Genomic DNA, 16225 nt, shown 5'->3' with positions numbered 1-16225 from the left:
TGATGATTAGTAAGTTTAGTAGCACAATTGGACCATTGAATGACAAGAAGTTGGAAACTATACGTACAAACGTACCTACATGCTCAATTCTTATGTTCGAATCTTTTGTTAGAGTATAATTATGTAGAACCTAGCATTGTGTAACCAAATCAATGTTCAATAAATGATAGAGCAAAGTTTTCATAGTTTTCAATAAATAAAGATTTGCTTGCAGCTCAACCAATAGTTTCCGAGCAGATCTTTATTTCAAACGCTCCTCTGTCTTGCCGTTCTGTATTATTCTTTCGAGACAGCATAAAGTTGAGAACTTTATAATGTTAAATATTCCTCGAGAAAAATGTACCTGTAAGAGGAATAAAAGATTTGACAGGATGTTGTAGGAATTCCTTTTTTCTTCTCCTTCTTTCTTTCAAACTGGCAACCTTTTGATTACATTTTCCTTACAGGTAACATACCAAGTATAAATGATTAGCAGAGAAGTTCAGAATATGGCACTTATTTTTTCCAAAATATGGCACTAAAAAACATGGCAATATGGCAATTATTCTGGGAAAAATATGGCATTTATTTGTTCAAAACATGGCAAAATAAGCATTTTTTTTCAAGAATCAGAGGCAACTATTTTACATTTTTCCTTGGAACGTCAAATAAATATTGAATTTTCAACTTTTTAAAATAATTTTTCGCTGTTTTGACTTCAGATTTGGATTTTTGAACACTTTTTACATAGGAATTGACCTTTCATGCTAAATGTTTTCCCAAATGCATAACCACTATTTAAGTACCTACGGTTCTTTTTTAGTACTTTTTTGCTTTTTTTTTTCTTTGTTCTTAAAGTTTTATATTTTACCCAAAAATGCTCAAAATATGGCAAAATAAGCAAAAAAGTAAGTCTTTTTATGGCATTTTTTCCAAATTTTGCTAAAATATGGCAAAATAGTATGGCACCATGGCAATATGGCATTTGAACTTCCTTGATGATTGGTAAGTTAAGTAGCACAATTGGACCATTGAATGACAAGAAGTTGGAAACGATACGTACAAACGTACCTACATTCTCAATTCTTATTTTCGAATCTTTTGTTAGAGTAGGTATATGTGGAACCTAGCATTGTGTAACCAAATCAATGTTCAATAAAGAATGACAAGAAGTTGGAAACGATACGTACAAACGTACCTACATTCTCAATTCTTATTTTCGAATCTTTTGTTAGAGTAGGTATATGTAGAACCTAGCATTGTGTAACCAAATCAATGTTCAATAAGCATCAGAAGTACCTAGTTGAAGCATTTTTCAATCTCATTTTGTTTACGACTTGGGAAAAAATCTACAACTGCAAGAGAGAGAGAGAGAGAAAGAGAGAGAGAGAAAGAGAGAGAGAAAGAGAGAAAGAGAGAGAGGTTCAATAAATGATAGAGCAAAGTTTTCATAGTTTTCAATAAATAATAAAGATTTGCTTGCAGCTCAACCAATAGTTTCCGGGCAGATCTTTATTTCAAACGCTCCTCTGTCTTGCCGTTCTGTATTATTTGTGGTATTTTGTTCAAGTTTTAGTTCAAAGTTTAAATTTCCGAATAAAACAAATAACTTTTTATGTTCGCCATGTACAGCGTGGCAGTCAGTTTACTGAAAGTTCTTTTTCTTTCTTTTTCACAACTACACAAGTCCAGGACTTTATCACAGAGTAACATACGGAGCTGTTTCTCTTCAGTGTTACACCCTGTCGGAAACTGTAAAACTTGAATTTTAAAACAATGGGAAACAAGAAGCAGAAATGAGAACAAAATGAGTTCAGAAGTCAGTGCCTTGAGGTGTGAGAAGTTAGAAAGAAACTCCTGAAACAATACTTAGTAGATTTGTTTCGACTGAAAAATCAAACGTAGATTTGCTTTTGTGTGTAACCTCCAAGGTCAGATGATTATAATACACCCGTGTCCCAAGTTAATTGTGGCTTGGATTGTGTTGTAATGTCAAAGTTTCCTTTGGTAATTCTACGAAACCTCCGCCTTCGTCAAAATTTTCCCAAACAATACTTAGTAGATTTGTTTCGACTGAAAAATCAAACGTAGATTTGCTTTTGTGTGTAACCTCCAAGGTCAGATGATTATAATAGACCCGTGTCCCAAGTTAATATTGTGGTTTGGATTGTGTTGTAATGTCCAAGTTTCCTTTGGTAATTCTACGAAACCTCCGCCTTCGTCAAAATTTTCCTTTTGCTTTTGTGTGTAACCTCCAAGGTCAGATGATTATAATAGACCCGTGTCCCAAGTTAATTGTGGTTTGGATTGTGTTGTAATGTCCAAGTTTCCTTTGGTAGTTCTACGAAACCTCCGCCTTCGTCAAAATTTTCCTCGTCAATGTCCAAATTAAAATCTCATGTCAAAATGTTTGCCAACCTCTGAAAATTCTCGGGGTTATCAAACATTTCAACATGAAATTGTAGACTCCAGCCTTAAGGTGTTCATCAGAATCGTTAGTCAGGGAAAGTTGCCAATTTTCAGTTCTAAAAACTCAATAATATATGTTGAGGTATCAAAATCAAATTTCACTTTGATTTTGAAAAAGTTCGTAGGCCTACTCCTTTGAGATGAAATTTGTGTACACTGAACATTTTTTCAAGTTCCTTTATTTTTCTATGTAATTGAATTAGCCACATTCCATTGATGCATGAGCTTATAAAACTTCACCCTCTTTCTATTCTCCTCTCGACCACTCTAGAAGTTCACGCAGTATTGAAAATAACCTCATTCTTTTCCAATTATCTCGTTGTGGTACTTGTCTATTTTTTCTATGGAATTTATCAAACTTGTCCTACTTTACTTTCCTTATCCTATACTATAGGACTTATAGGAAGGACGGTAGTGTAATCGGCTGAAATTGTGGTCAGTTTTTAGTGCATTTCTATGATTATGCCAACTAGGTATCTATTGTTTTTCAGAAGTTTTTTCTCCTTCAATTACCTTGTTAGTCTTGTTCCTTATTATTATTATTTTTTAGTGTTAACACTATAGTCCGTGTTTAATTGTCTACATTTTCTACATTTTACCTCATTAACTAACGGGTTAATTCAGACATATTAGGAGTGAAGACCATTTAGAAGCCTAGAACCACACTCCACCGCACCTCCAATCTTCATATGCTCCCTCGTGAACAAAGAACCTCCGCCTCCCCTCATCCAATGTAACAGATAGTAACACACCCCTTCAAATTAATTAGGTTCAGTTGAATCATAATTAATTAGGGTTTGTATTATTGCTATTGTTGTGAAAATAAGGCAGTCGTCTGCTCGCTGTTGAGGCGAAACGTGGTAATTTGATATTTTGTTCTTGAAGAATTTCTAATATTTGAAAACATGCTCTGTTTATCTACCATAATTTTCTGTAGGCCTCATCGTTATTCTTTATTAAAAAAAACCCCTAAATTTAGATAGTTAAAGTACTTAAATTATTGATCTTTAGCTGTTAGCCTCTGCCTTGTCATACTTCTTTGAATAATATCAACAAGAATTATTCATTTGTGGGTAACATTTAGATTAAATACAGTAATTTTACTATGACTTATGACTTACTGGTAAGTGGTTCCACAAATTCGCTCACTCAACGACGATACTTGATAACATATGCATACATACTTTACACTCAACGTAAGTAGGTAGAAGCTTACACACGCCACGTTCAGCATCTCCCACCCGCTGGGACAAACACACTCCCACAAAACAAGTGTAATAATACAAGGAGAAGTCCACAGACAGATCCCTGGCAGACTTCATCCAAATGAAACATTGATGTACTGCTATATGAATGGAGGAATGGGATCCCAGTATGAAAAAGACAGGAAAAGTGTGTAAAAAAAGATATATGATGTACTATGGTTGAAAAGGGGAGACATTCACAAGGGGGTATATCATGGAGAAGAAAAGAAAAACAGACAGATCCCTGGCAGACTTCATCCAAATGAAACATTGATGTACTGCTATATGAATGGAGGAATGGGATCCCAGTATGAAAAAGAAAGGAAAAGTGTGTAAAAAAAGATATATTATGTACTATGGTTGAAAAGGGGAGACATTCACAAGGGGGTATATCATGGAGAAGAAAAGAAATGTATAAAGTACAAACCACTTTTTCACTGTACCCACTTGAAGAAAAAGCACATCTTTATAAGTATACACACGCTGGCTGTGGTATGCTATTCGTATAGTGTGTTTGATACATTCCAGTCTGGAGGGAAGGAAAGGCAACACGAAATGAAGTTTTTTACTTAGCTTTGTTTTTGTTTGCGAATACAATTTGCATATATAATGTTCCCGAGATTTTGTGTGCAGGGAGGTTGTCAGTCTGTGGAAACCTTTTTCTGTTTGTTCTCTCTATAATATTCTAGTTGAGGACATCAGGACGGTCCCTCGAGAACACCAGGGTTCATTCCCAGGTACTTTCAAGAGCTAAAAGCCCCTTTTGAATAATCTTTGTGTTCCCGAGATTTTGTGTGCAGGGAGGTTGTCAGTCTGTGGAAACCTTTTTCTGTTTGTTCTCTCTATAATATTCTAGTTGAGGACATTAGGACGGTCCCTCGAGAACACCAGGGTTCATTCCCAGGTACTTTCAAGAGCTAAAAGCCCCTTTTGAATAATCTTTACTCTGCTGTCAGAAGGGTCTCATATTTTACAAACATAGAGTTACATCCTAGGGAGGCATTGTGTAGGGGAACTAGGGGTAAGATAGGGAGCTAATAGGAGGGATATGAGGAGTAAGGGAAACGAGTGACTTATGAATGGGAAGGGACTGTCAGAAGGGTCTCATATTTTACAAACATAGAGTTACATCCTAGGGAGGCATTGTGTAGGGGAACTAGGGGTAAGATAGGGAGCTAGGGGGGATACGAGGAGTGAATGGGGAGGGGACAAAATGGAGGACTGTGAAGATTGTGTCTAGCGTTTCAAGCTGGGCAAGGTATTTTTTAATTATCCCCTACGTGCGAGTGTCATTTGTCCCGGGGAAATAATTAGGGACAACAAGCGAAGGTTTTGACTCTCAAGCCAGGTGCTCATTTGAATATTAGCTTTCCTTCTACCTCACATACACGTTTTATGTCTGTAAGCCTTTTTCTGTTATGTCTGTAAGCCTATTCTACAGTTCATAAATGCTCGGTATGAGGATGAAATTTAGATTACTTTTATCTTATTTTTTGCACTTAGTTATTGAAATACATAAATAACTGATACCCCTTAGTGTTATTATCTAATGCCATTAATAATTTACTTTGAACTTATAGATCAAAAAACTGTTTGAATTTTTGAACTTATAGATCAAATTTTCATATTCGTGAAAACTTCGAAACACACTGACTGTTGTGCTTGACATGGGAAAGGACTGAGAGAATAAGAGAAGGAAAGGAGAGAGAAATAATTTACTTTGAACTTATAGATCAAAAAACTGTTTGAATTTTTGAACTTATAGATCAAATTTTCATATTCGTGAAAACTTCGAAAAACACTGACTGTTGTGCTTGACATGGGAAAGGACTGAGAGAATAAGAGAAGGAAAGGAGAGAGCGAGAGAGAAGGAAAGAAGGGAGAGAGGAGCGAAAGCAAAAGCAGAAAACAAATATGTAAAGTTTATGGAGAAAAAAATTCAACAGTTGAAAGTTCAATCAAACTTGTGTGTGGGGAGAAATGTTTCTCTCCATTTCCTTCTTTCTCTCCAGCGAATGATAGAATGGGGAAAATGGAAAGGAAAAAATTGCGTGTAGGTATAGATATTTATGATGGGCTGGGAGGAACTGAGAAGGAGATAAGAGAGAATGGAAGGAAAGAAAAGGAAGGAAGTTTATCTTGATGTTTTTCTTTCTCTCGAATAGGTAAATATAAGGAACAAGTGGCATTTTTTCGAGCAAAACTCCCCCACCTATTCTAACTGGTTTTGAATGAATGGAAGGAAAGAAAAGGAAGGAAGTTTATCTTGATGTTTTTCTTTCTCTCGAATAGGTAAATATAAGGAACAAGTGGCATTTTTTTCGAGCAAAACTCCCCCACCTATTCTAACTGGTTTTGAAATTTTGAAATATTAGGTTTTCCGTGCCACAGGCATCACACAGTCACTTTTTATACGAACATCTAATAGGACATAATATATTACACAACACATCGTCAGTAAGAAATCAGTGTCCTTAGGTGAACCACCATTGCCAGTTCAAATTACAGTACAAACATAGGTAACTTTCTGCTATTTGCCATTGACTTTCTGCTTTTAGTTCCATGCTCCCTCGTGAACAAAGAACCTCCGCCTCCCCTCATCCAATGTAACAGATAGTAACACACCCCTTCAAATTAATTAGGTTCAGTTCAATCATAATTAATTAGGGTTTGTATTATTGCTATTGTTGTGAAAACAAGGCAGTCGTCTGCTCGCTGTTGAGGCGAAACGTTGTAATTTGATATTTTGTTCTTGAAGAATTCCTAATATTTGAAAACATGCTCTGTTTATCTACCCTAATTTTCTGTAGGCCTCATCGTTATTCTTTATTTAAAAAACCCCTAAATTTAGATGGTTAAAGTATTTAAATTATTGATCTTTAGCTGTTAGCCTCTGCCTTGTCATACTTCTTTGAATATTATCAACAAGAATTATTCATTTGTGGGTAACATTTAGATTAAATACAGTAATTTTATTATGACTTACTGGCAAGTGGTTCCACAAATTCACTCACTCAACGACGATACTTGATAACATGTGCATACATACTTTACACATACTAGAGGATTTAATAATGTAAAAGAGGGGTCAGGTGTGACTTGCTTTCTTTCTCTTTCAACTGTCATTTTGACGCGAAACTCAAAATGAACGGGAATAAATTGGGAGAGCGATAAAAAAAATAACGATAGTGAAAGAGAAAGGAGAGAGGGGGAGAGAGAGAGAGAGTGAAAGCGAAAGGAGAGAGAGATACAGGAGAGAGGGAGAGATAAGAGAAGAAAAGAGGCTAACAATATGGGAGAAAGGGAAAAAGAGAGAAAGAGGAATGGTAGAGAAGAGGGAGGGAGTTTCCTTTTCTGAGAGGGAACTAGGGGAGAGAGAGAGAGATGTGTTTGCGGTGAGAAAGAAAAGAAGGTGGACTGAAGGGGGAGAAAGAGAGAGAGAGAGAGATGAGAAAGAGTATGAGGTGAAGAAAGATAGAAAGGTGGACTGAAGAGAAGGAGAGAGAAAGAGAGATAGAGAAAGAAGGAAAAATAAAGAGTGAGAGAGAGCGGAAAGTTCTGTTGTGTAATAAGTATACGTATTTATATAGTCGTTAAGTTATACCTACTTGTACAGAGAGAGAGAGAGAGATGAGAAAGAGTATGAGGTGAAGAAAGATAGAAAGGTGGACTGAAGAGAAGGAGAGAGAAAGAGAGATAGAGAGAGAAGGAAAAATAAAGAGTGAGAGAGAGCGGAAAGTTCTGTTGTGTAATAAGTATACGTATTTATAGGCGTTAAGTTATACCTACTTGTACTTTACTTAGGTACTTCTACCTACTTCTGTACCTATACTTCCCTTCATCTATACCAGGGGTTTCCAACTTCCATGTGTATGCGGGGAAGTACTTCGCGGCCACATAATTATGTACGTAGAGGAGCATTGTAGGAGTAGGACCCCCCCACAACTTTTCAGAAACGCAGTCCGATCAAATTTTGAAAAACCTTCGCGGGCCACAAAAATGGTCTGGCGGGCCACATGTGGCCCACGGGCCGGTATTTGGAAACCCCTGATCTATACAAATGTAGGTACGTAGGTAGTAGATAGTGTATGGTTTATACCTAATACTTAGAGCACATACAGAGGTGAGTCGTATTGTTAGACGTAAGTTATGTAAACTTTTCGTTCGATTTTATTGTTGCGAGGATGTGGGGTGTTAGGGTTACTTCTACATTAGCAGGAATAGCTGGCGTTCACACTGGCGTACTAAGCAGCTCGCCTAACGAAGTAGATTTTGTATTTATTTTCAATTTTGCACTGTAAGCAGCAAGTCATTCAAGTCCCATGTAAAATACAACCGTACTTAAAGACTCGAGTTTGTAATGGTAGGTATGGAATGGCACAATGGTCTGAGGCTCTAAGCTTTTTAATTTCCCTTTAATAGCAAAATACTTTCCCTAGAATTGTAAAGTACCTACTCATTCTCTAAGCTAAAGAGTCCAAGTTAGTCTCTGCCATCTTTTAGCTTCCTATCTCTCACCCTCCCACTTACTCCCAATTTTTTTTCCATCCCACTCTATTTCTCTCCTTTCCTCTCTCTCTACCATTTCCTAATATCTGTCTCTTCCTTTTCCTTATTTTTCTCCTTACCATCCTCTTCAATTCTGTCTTCATTTCTCTCACCCCTTTTATCCTCTCTATTTTTCACCACACAATAGAACAGTTGCGCTTACTTGGGTGATGTTTTAAAATCAACAAGCTGGGAAAATGAGGGATTCCGGATCTTTTCTTTTTCTTCCACGACTTCTAGATCCCGAGATAAATCGATTTAAAAATACCGGTAAATCTTGAACTCTGCTATCACGGCATACGCTCCCGTACGCGATGACGTCACATCAAATGTCCCGAGCAAAGCTCCCTCGCAGGCAACACATTAATCTGTTTGTGCACATGCCTTTCTGCGCAATTCATCTTTGTGCGCATACGTTTCTGCCCATCTCCTGACGTCTGACCTGTCGAAAATAAAAATTGAATTTTCGACCTTTTACAGTTATTTTTTCGGAGTTTTGACCTCAAATTTGGATTTATCCCAACTTTTTACATAGGAATCGACTATTCATTAATTATTTTTACCAATTTGCAACTGCCCCATTCTCTCTTTCTCTCAACTTCCGGGAGGTTCTGATGAAGTTCGAGGTAGAAACCCAATGAATGAAAACACTCATTCTCATAATACCTATATCACACTCACTGGTATTTCCTTTTTCATAATTTCCTGCCACTCTTTTCCTTTTTGCATCTCATCCGTTATCCTCTCCTCTTCTTCCACAGGATTTCAACTTTCATAACTGCCTCTTCCCTCACTTGAAAATACCTATATCACACTCACTGGTATTTCCTTTTTCATAATTTCCTGCCACTCTTTTCCTTTTTGCATCTCATCCGTTATCCTCTCCTCCTCTTCCACAGGATTTCAACTTTCATAACTGCCTCTTCCCTCACTTGAACCTCTCCTTATTCCTACCCTCCTATCCTTACCTTTCACTCATCCGTCATTTTGTCGTTTACTAATTTGTGCTTTATTTTCAGGCTTTTCTGACATGGTGAAAATTTATTCCGAGTTCAGGAAGGACTTTTTAAGATGCTTGAATTTTGAGATGCTTCACAAAAGGACTATAGGTTGCGGGTTTGATTCCCGCCCTTGGTGGATTTTATCCTAAACGGATAAGGTTCGTTCTCAGAAAGGTTGGCTTTCTCCCATCATGTCTTCCTTCTCTCTTCGCTTTCGGGACGTTCTTGTACAATCTTTTCAAGGCCAAAAAAAAGGTGTAGGTACCTTAAATCCGATGATTTAAGGTTCTCAATTTCACAAAAAAAGGGTGTACCTTAAATCCGATGATTTAAGGTTCTCAATTTCACACCTTCCAATTCTTCTCACCCATAAATAGCTCAGCTTTCTCTCACAAAATCTAGCTATATCCTCCCCATCATACCTTTCAATTCCATATTCCAAAATATCCGGTACTCTTTCTCTCACTAGGGAGGTATCCCTGTCACAATTTTTCTCTCAAATTCTATCTCACATAGAGATCACCATTCTCTCACAAACCTCTTTTCCCCCACTCTCCCAACCCTCTAATTCTCTCCCACATTTCTCTCAAATCCCCCCCCCCAACTTTCAGAGCTTCCCCATTGTTTTGTTTTCTCTCCCACTTTCTCCCACAAAACTCCTCTCAATCCACACATCCGCAAACAGTTTCCTCTCTCCCTCACACACCCCCTCCAGGGCTCTCTCTCCCTCACACAGTTTCCAGGACTTTTCTCTACCTCTCTCTCTCACACACACACACACACACACACACTCTCACTATTTATTCCTTTATTCCCTCTCTCTCTCTTTTCCAGGGAAAGTTTTCAGCTCAGCCTACTCTTCCTTTAACTCCCATAATTTTCCATAGTCTCTCCTCTTCCATTCCTTACTTTTACTACACCTCAACACAGCACTCTCCGTCCTCCTTCATCCTCTTCAATAACCCTTCAACTCTCTCACTCTCAGTCGTATCCTACCCTTTACTATAGCTGTCTTCCTCTCTATTCCCTTCTGATCCCTCTTCCTCTCTCTTTCTCTCCATATCCTGCCTCGGTGGTGTAGTGGTCAAGGCGCTCGCCTGGTAAACAGGAGGACGTGGGTTCAATCCCAGCCGAGGTATGGAATTTTATCCTCAATATACCTACCTAATTTGAGAAATTGATCACAATAATAGTAGTAGCCTACTGCTGGAGTAAAGGGACTTTTCAGTCCGAGCAGTATAAACAAGCACTATTATTATTGTTATTATATCCTTCTCCCCCTCTTACTATATAACTTACCCTTTTCTATAGCTGCTCTCTCTCTCTCTTCCTCTCCTTCTCTCACTCTCTACCTCACCTTTCATCTCTCTCTCTCTCTCGTTGCTTATGCATGAATTAGCTGTCTTCATTTTCCCCGGTCGAAGCTTTAAAATCTCTGTAAACATTTTGCCTTTACCTACGTTACCTCTGTTACTCCGCGTGGCTGCAATTTTCAGCCTGTATGCCTACATTTCCTACCATAAAGGTACATATGAACCTTAGCTGAGAAGAGGAGACGAGAAATGGGAGAAAAATTGGGAAACTTGGTCTTGAGTATTGCTAAAACCAACCTTAGGTCAGCCACTATCTATCAGGTAGACCTGACAGGCGCACAATTAAATTTGAGAATTTGACCACAATAATAGTAGTAGCCTACTGCTGGGGTAAAGGGACTTTTCAGTCCTATGCGAGCAGTATAAAAAATAAGCACCATTATTATTATTTTTATCATCGTGTCTAACAACACTTGTGACGAGCATTTATGCTTGACATTTTTTTTTTTTTTTTCATCCATGTGATGAGGGTATGAGGAGTAAGAGAGGAAGAGGAAGGGGAAGAGGAAGAGAAGAAAGAGAAACGTACCTCTATCTCCACTACTGGCAGAAGACAGGTTCACAGAGTGATGGGAGCTACTACTGCTGGTACTATGATGGTGGTGATGGCCATGGTGGGAATGGTGATGCTTCATAGTTCGCAAGTCTTCAATCTCTTTCTTCAACTAGAAGAGAAGTAAATTAATTGAGGAATTGATTCTTTATCACGAGTCCATTGACAGTCAGGATTGCAAGGACTGACAGGGTCACTTTTTACCTTTTTATAAAACAGACCCAACAACAAATGGACTGAAGAGTGAAAGACAAACTATAATAGTCCCTAAAAGCTGATTCCTACCAAGTCAAATCATGAATTATTTGTGATAAAGCAGATACATTTTCCCAACTTTTGTGGGTATCACAGAATGACAAAGTGCCTCCTTTACTAATAATTTTCATCTACTCGTATCATCAATCTTTTAACACTCGTAATGCCGCCACTGATTGCTTCTCAATTGTCCTCACGAGGCTGAGTGCACCCCGAACATCAAGCACAGAGAAAAACTTCGACCCCACCGGGAATCGAACCCGGAACCTCCGGCGTGCAAGCGATACCCACTCGGCCACGGAGATCGCTCGCTGATTCTTACCTTTTGTATCTCAGCACTTGTCTCCTTATACTTCCTCTTATACCGGTTCACCTCGCCTTTGATTTGCTTGTTGTGATTCTGCAGGGAAGTAATCAAATGTCGCATCTCTCTGTTAATCGGGCCCGTCTGTTCATTGGCTGCCAGGTTGGTTTCGAATTCGATGCGTAGCATTTCGTACTCCTTGCGAATCTGAGACAGGGCGTCCTCCAGTTGCATCATTTCACCACGGAGCTTCTTCTGCACCATCAGCTCTTCCGTCTAGAAAACAAATTTTCTTTAATAAGTTAGAAAAAAAAAAAAAAAAGTCTATCATCCAGCTTTAAGTCCAGGAAATCACAAAATTGTAAAGTGTATTATCCTTTCAGGAAAATTCGTAGAAGCTTAACCCACCCTTTAGAGCTGTTTGCCCCTACACCTAAGCCTCGGAGTGAGCCTTTTGTGTATGGAAACCCGAGGGAGGACAGAATAGGTGTATCTTCCTGGGACACTTTCGGAAACAGAACCAATGCCGGTAGCGCCATCTTGGCTTTCCCATGGTTTAGTACAGGCGCTATCACGCCAAAAGAGGGGAAGGGGAAACTGCCTTGGTAGCTCAGTAGGCAGGTGTTGGGTTCACACCCCAGCCAAGACAAAATTTTATTATTAAAGGTGAAGTTCCAAAAGGAAAATACAACTAAATTAGTAGTTTAGTAAACTTTTTTTAAGTAATCTGTCTGATAGAGGGAACTGTAACAACGGAGGTCTTGTCGTCCCGAAATCGAAGATAGGACGGGATGGATAAAATATTGTTCTCTTACTCTTTTTGTTCCAAAAACGCCCCACCGTTCCGAGAACAAACCTCATCAGATTTGGTTAAAGTTCGTACCCGGCGGGATTGTTAAACAGGACCTAGTGCTGTCAAGGCAGGCACACTACCCTCAAAGTTAAATAAGCTAATCTCAGTGAACTTTAGTATTCAGAAAAAAAGACCAATGTCGGGAAATAATTCTTACCTCCATCATTTCTATCTGTCTCTGCTGGTTGTTCTTACTAGCACTGAGATGCGATTGGAACTCTTGTGCTTGAGTCTTGGCAAGCTGGTTCTCATTGTACAGAACTGAATAAGCTGACTGTAAACATTTATATTCCGTGGTCTCCACTATGACTGATTCAGGTAACTGTCGAATCTGGAGGAGGGCAAAAAGAAACCAAGTTTATTACTATTATTCAAACACTGTTACAATTATTTAGCCAGTAATTCTGTCCTAAAGAAAAGCTTGACTTGTTAAGAGTGAGCTACATACTTGCCTTGGTAGCTGAGTAGTCAGGGATGTTGGGTTCACACTCCAGACAAGCCATGAAATTTCATTATTAAAAGTGACCTCCCACTCCCAGTCAAAAATTTATGACTAGTATTGTGTTTGGCCCCATCATTATTTTCAATACTAGAAGTTATCTATAACTTACATCCATTTTAAGTTTCTCAACATCCTTGAGAGCTTCCCGATGTTGCAGATGTAACTTGTCTAATTCTTGGAGTCTATTGTTTGCCAACTCTTTAGCTTCTTCTAAATCTTTCTGGAGATCATCTAGCTGTAAAGAAGAAAAGACAAACACTCGTTTTGAATAAAGCTAAACCATAATTTCTCACTGACTTGGTACCTGTTTTATTCAATAATCCATTATCTGGGATCATCATCTGTCTTACCCATGACCTTGATAGTCTAAATAAAGCACTATATTAGTAGCAAGGTATAACTTTTTTAAACTAATCTTTTACACCCTTAAGGAAATATTGTTTTCAACTGGAAATTCCAGCAGTTGTGTTGTCAGGAAATTTAAGATTGTATTATGGTGGTATAGGCCTTCACTAAATGATATTCTTAAGAATCTCAAGTCTCCTTCACTTACTTTCTTCTGAGATACATTGGACATGGTTTCCTCTGGTTTAATCACATCTTTCTCTTTGCCGTCTTCTGTATGCATTTGCTGACAAAGTTTCACTTTCTCAGTTGCCTCTAGCAAATGATTTTCCAGTTTATCATTTCGTGATTGAACTTTGGATAGCTCATATTGGAGATCATCTATTTGATTGCGCAGTTCAGCAGCCTCTGTTTCTTTTCCATTTACTGCATCTTGCAATTCTGAGATCTGGAAAGTGTAAAAGTTCTTTGCTTTAGTAACCATGTAAATATCAAAAGAGATCTTATCTACTTAGGTAAGTAGGCATATACCGTGACAAAAACCAACAATGATACAGGACCAAGTAAGTATGTAGTAACATATTTTTTCCTCTAAATCTCTCCCTCTTAACAATGTTAAAATTTTATTTATCATAAATTAAAATCAATTTTATGGTAGAATTAAATTTACCTTGAGAGATATGGAATGATATTTGGCATGGAGCTTGGTATTCTGCTCTGTGAGATTTCTGTTCTCAGTTTGAATTTCAATGTTGGCTTCACGAACAGCTTCATCTAAACTGGGAATTGGATCTAGAACAAGGAAATATGGATTAACACATTATACACCATATCAATCCTATCAGTGTTTTGGACAGAAAAATAAAATACAATACCTAGGTAAAGAACAACAAGAGCTGTTCTTTTATTTAATTTACTCAAGTGGTGTTTATAGTCAACTACTGAACTTGAAAATCTGGGACTAATGAGTTCCTGAGAGTTACTAACCTCCATTAGAATTATTCAATTCTCCTTTGAGAATCATGGTGATCTTTTCATTCCTTTGAACTAATCGGTCAAAAGCCTGAATGATCTTGGCCACAGCACGCTTGGATACTTGAACTCTATTGGCTAATTTTTCATCCAATTCTTCTTTATCCCATGTTGAGAGTTGCATCAAAAATGAAGTGGTAGCCTCATTTTCATCTGTAATAGCAAGACACATAACATTAGTATTTCCTATAAAGAAATTTCATTTACATTATCTAATAATAAAGTATGTATTGTACGGGAAAATAAATACTGATAAACCATAGGCGGGAGGTGCGCAAACGTCAAGAGCTCGAAGTGCCGCCTGGCCTATATTAACACAAAACATCAAATATTAGGTACATAATAGAGTTCCTTAAAAAGGCTTACTTTTACTTTCAGACTCATCAGCTGTCTCAGCATCAAATCTCTGGAGAAGGATACGGATATCTTCGTTGAGTTGATTCCAGTACCGATTAACAACATTCAGAACAGCATCATCCTGTGTTTGCCTTTTCTCCAACTGTTCAATCCGAGATCTAAGCTCATGTTCCACTTGATTCTTCTGCTCAATCCTTTGAGCTAGCTTTTTGTTTTGAAATTTCAAGACTTTGATGTCCATTTCTTCGAGAGTGGATATTGGACCAATGCGTATAGGTTCAAATTGTACTTTCTTGACAGGCGGCTGACCACTGCTTGAAGCATCTTCACAATCCACTCCTCGTTTAGACATAACGCTTTCGACACTAAAACAGGTACTGGGCTCCTTTGATTTTACAAAATTCCAGTCAAATTTAAAGAACTTGCCTACCTACGCAAAATGAGAGAACGAAAAACTTCACTGTGTAGTAAAGACCGTTAAGGCAAAACGCACAATAACTGGTTGCAATGTGTGAATGAGATCAAAGAGTCAGTTGTTTCAGAAAGAAAAAGAAACAAAATGGCAATAAAACCACAAGTTGGGCTTTTCGAAAAACTGACTAGGCAACTAGGAGCGAAAATTAAGGCAAAAAAAATCAAATTTCCGTTCTAAGTTTTTTTATCAAATCCTAATCAATAAACAAAAACGAAGAAATCCGAAGACAAACGAAAAATGGCGATCTGTCAAGGAGGTTAGAACGTACAGGAGTAGGGAACACGAAGTGAGTCAAGAGTTGGATACAAGAATCGTTCACACGATCCACATTTCGCGCTAGTTTGGTCTGATTGTTACCTTGCGTTCTTGTTCTTCCATTTATTACACGTTATATAGGTACCTTTGATCCTCATACCTAATAATCTTTTCGTAATTTCATTTCTGGGAAAGGGCAAAACAAAAATTTGATTAGAGTAGAACTCTTCTATACGCTATGGTAGAACAAGGGATGTCTTTTGATTGCCATAGAAGGTCGCCTAATTTATCTGAGGCAGGTCCCTCAATTTTCTGCCTCGCATGGGCATTGCCAACTAGTTCGGTATCTAATAAAGATGTAGATATAAAATGAAAAAAGTACAAACATAAATAGGTAAATTTAAGTTTTTTGTTGTATTTTATAATAATAATGATGATAATAATGTTCTATTTTTTATTTATAAAAAATAATTACAAGAGAAAGTAATTAAATACAATTATTATTGATTAAAAATTTGAAAAAACAATATAATAATAACATTTAAAATAATGGCAAGAGATTCTAAATGAGAATGGGGAAAGAAGGGAACGTAATTTATTATTGTAGAAATGAGGAAAGTAAAAAGTAGGGAGGTGCTCTCTACACTTAGCTATACCTGTTATGAAGGATTGGAGTATAT

General features: G+C 37.7%; 1 protein-coding gene across 1 annotated transcript; it reads right to left on the bottom strand.

The window, feature by feature from the left end:
• Positions 1-3077: 3077 nt before the first annotated feature.
• LOC103505508 (E3 ubiquitin-protein ligase Bre1-like) lies at positions 3078-15461 on the bottom strand. The gene is made up of 9 exons (XM_008469880.2): positions 14825-15461; positions 14414-14611; positions 14097-14218; positions 13635-13874; positions 13191-13316; positions 12737-12910; positions 11745-12002; positions 11144-11279; positions 3078-3202 (listed from the first exon to the last, which is right to left on the bottom strand). The coding sequence occupies exons 1-9, from the start codon at positions 15165-15167 to the stop codon at positions 3078-3080; spliced, it is 1722 nt and encodes a 573-aa protein (XP_008468102.1). The 5' UTR covers positions 15168-15461.
• Positions 15462-16225: the final 764 nt, after the last annotated feature.

This window comes from Diaphorina citri, unplaced genomic scaffold (genome assembly GCF_000475195.1).
Source record: "Diaphorina citri unplaced genomic scaffold, Diaci psyllid genome assembly version 1.1 scaffold1, whole genome shotgun sequence".
NCBI lineage: Eukaryota > Metazoa > Arthropoda > Insecta > Hemiptera > Psyllidae > Diaphorina > Diaphorina citri.
The sequence above is the reverse complement of the archived record's forward strand: the minus strand, read 5'-3'. Positions and strand labels throughout refer to the sequence as shown.

Excerpts from the sequence above, each read along its gene's own strand:
- LOC103505508 (XM_008469880.2), bottom strand. The coding sequence starts at position 15,167 with ATGTCTAAACGAGGAGTGGATTGTGAAGATGCTTCAAGCAGTGGTCAG. Across the intron at positions 14,612-14,824 it reads TGATGAGTCTGAAAGTAAAA|ATGAAAATGAGGCTACCACT; the intron begins GTAAGCCTTTTT and ends TTGCTATTACAG. Across the intron at positions 11,280-11,744 it reads CAAGTGCTGAGATACAAAAG|TTGAAGAAAGAGATTGAAGA; the intron begins GTAAGAATCAGC and ends CTTCTCTTCTAG.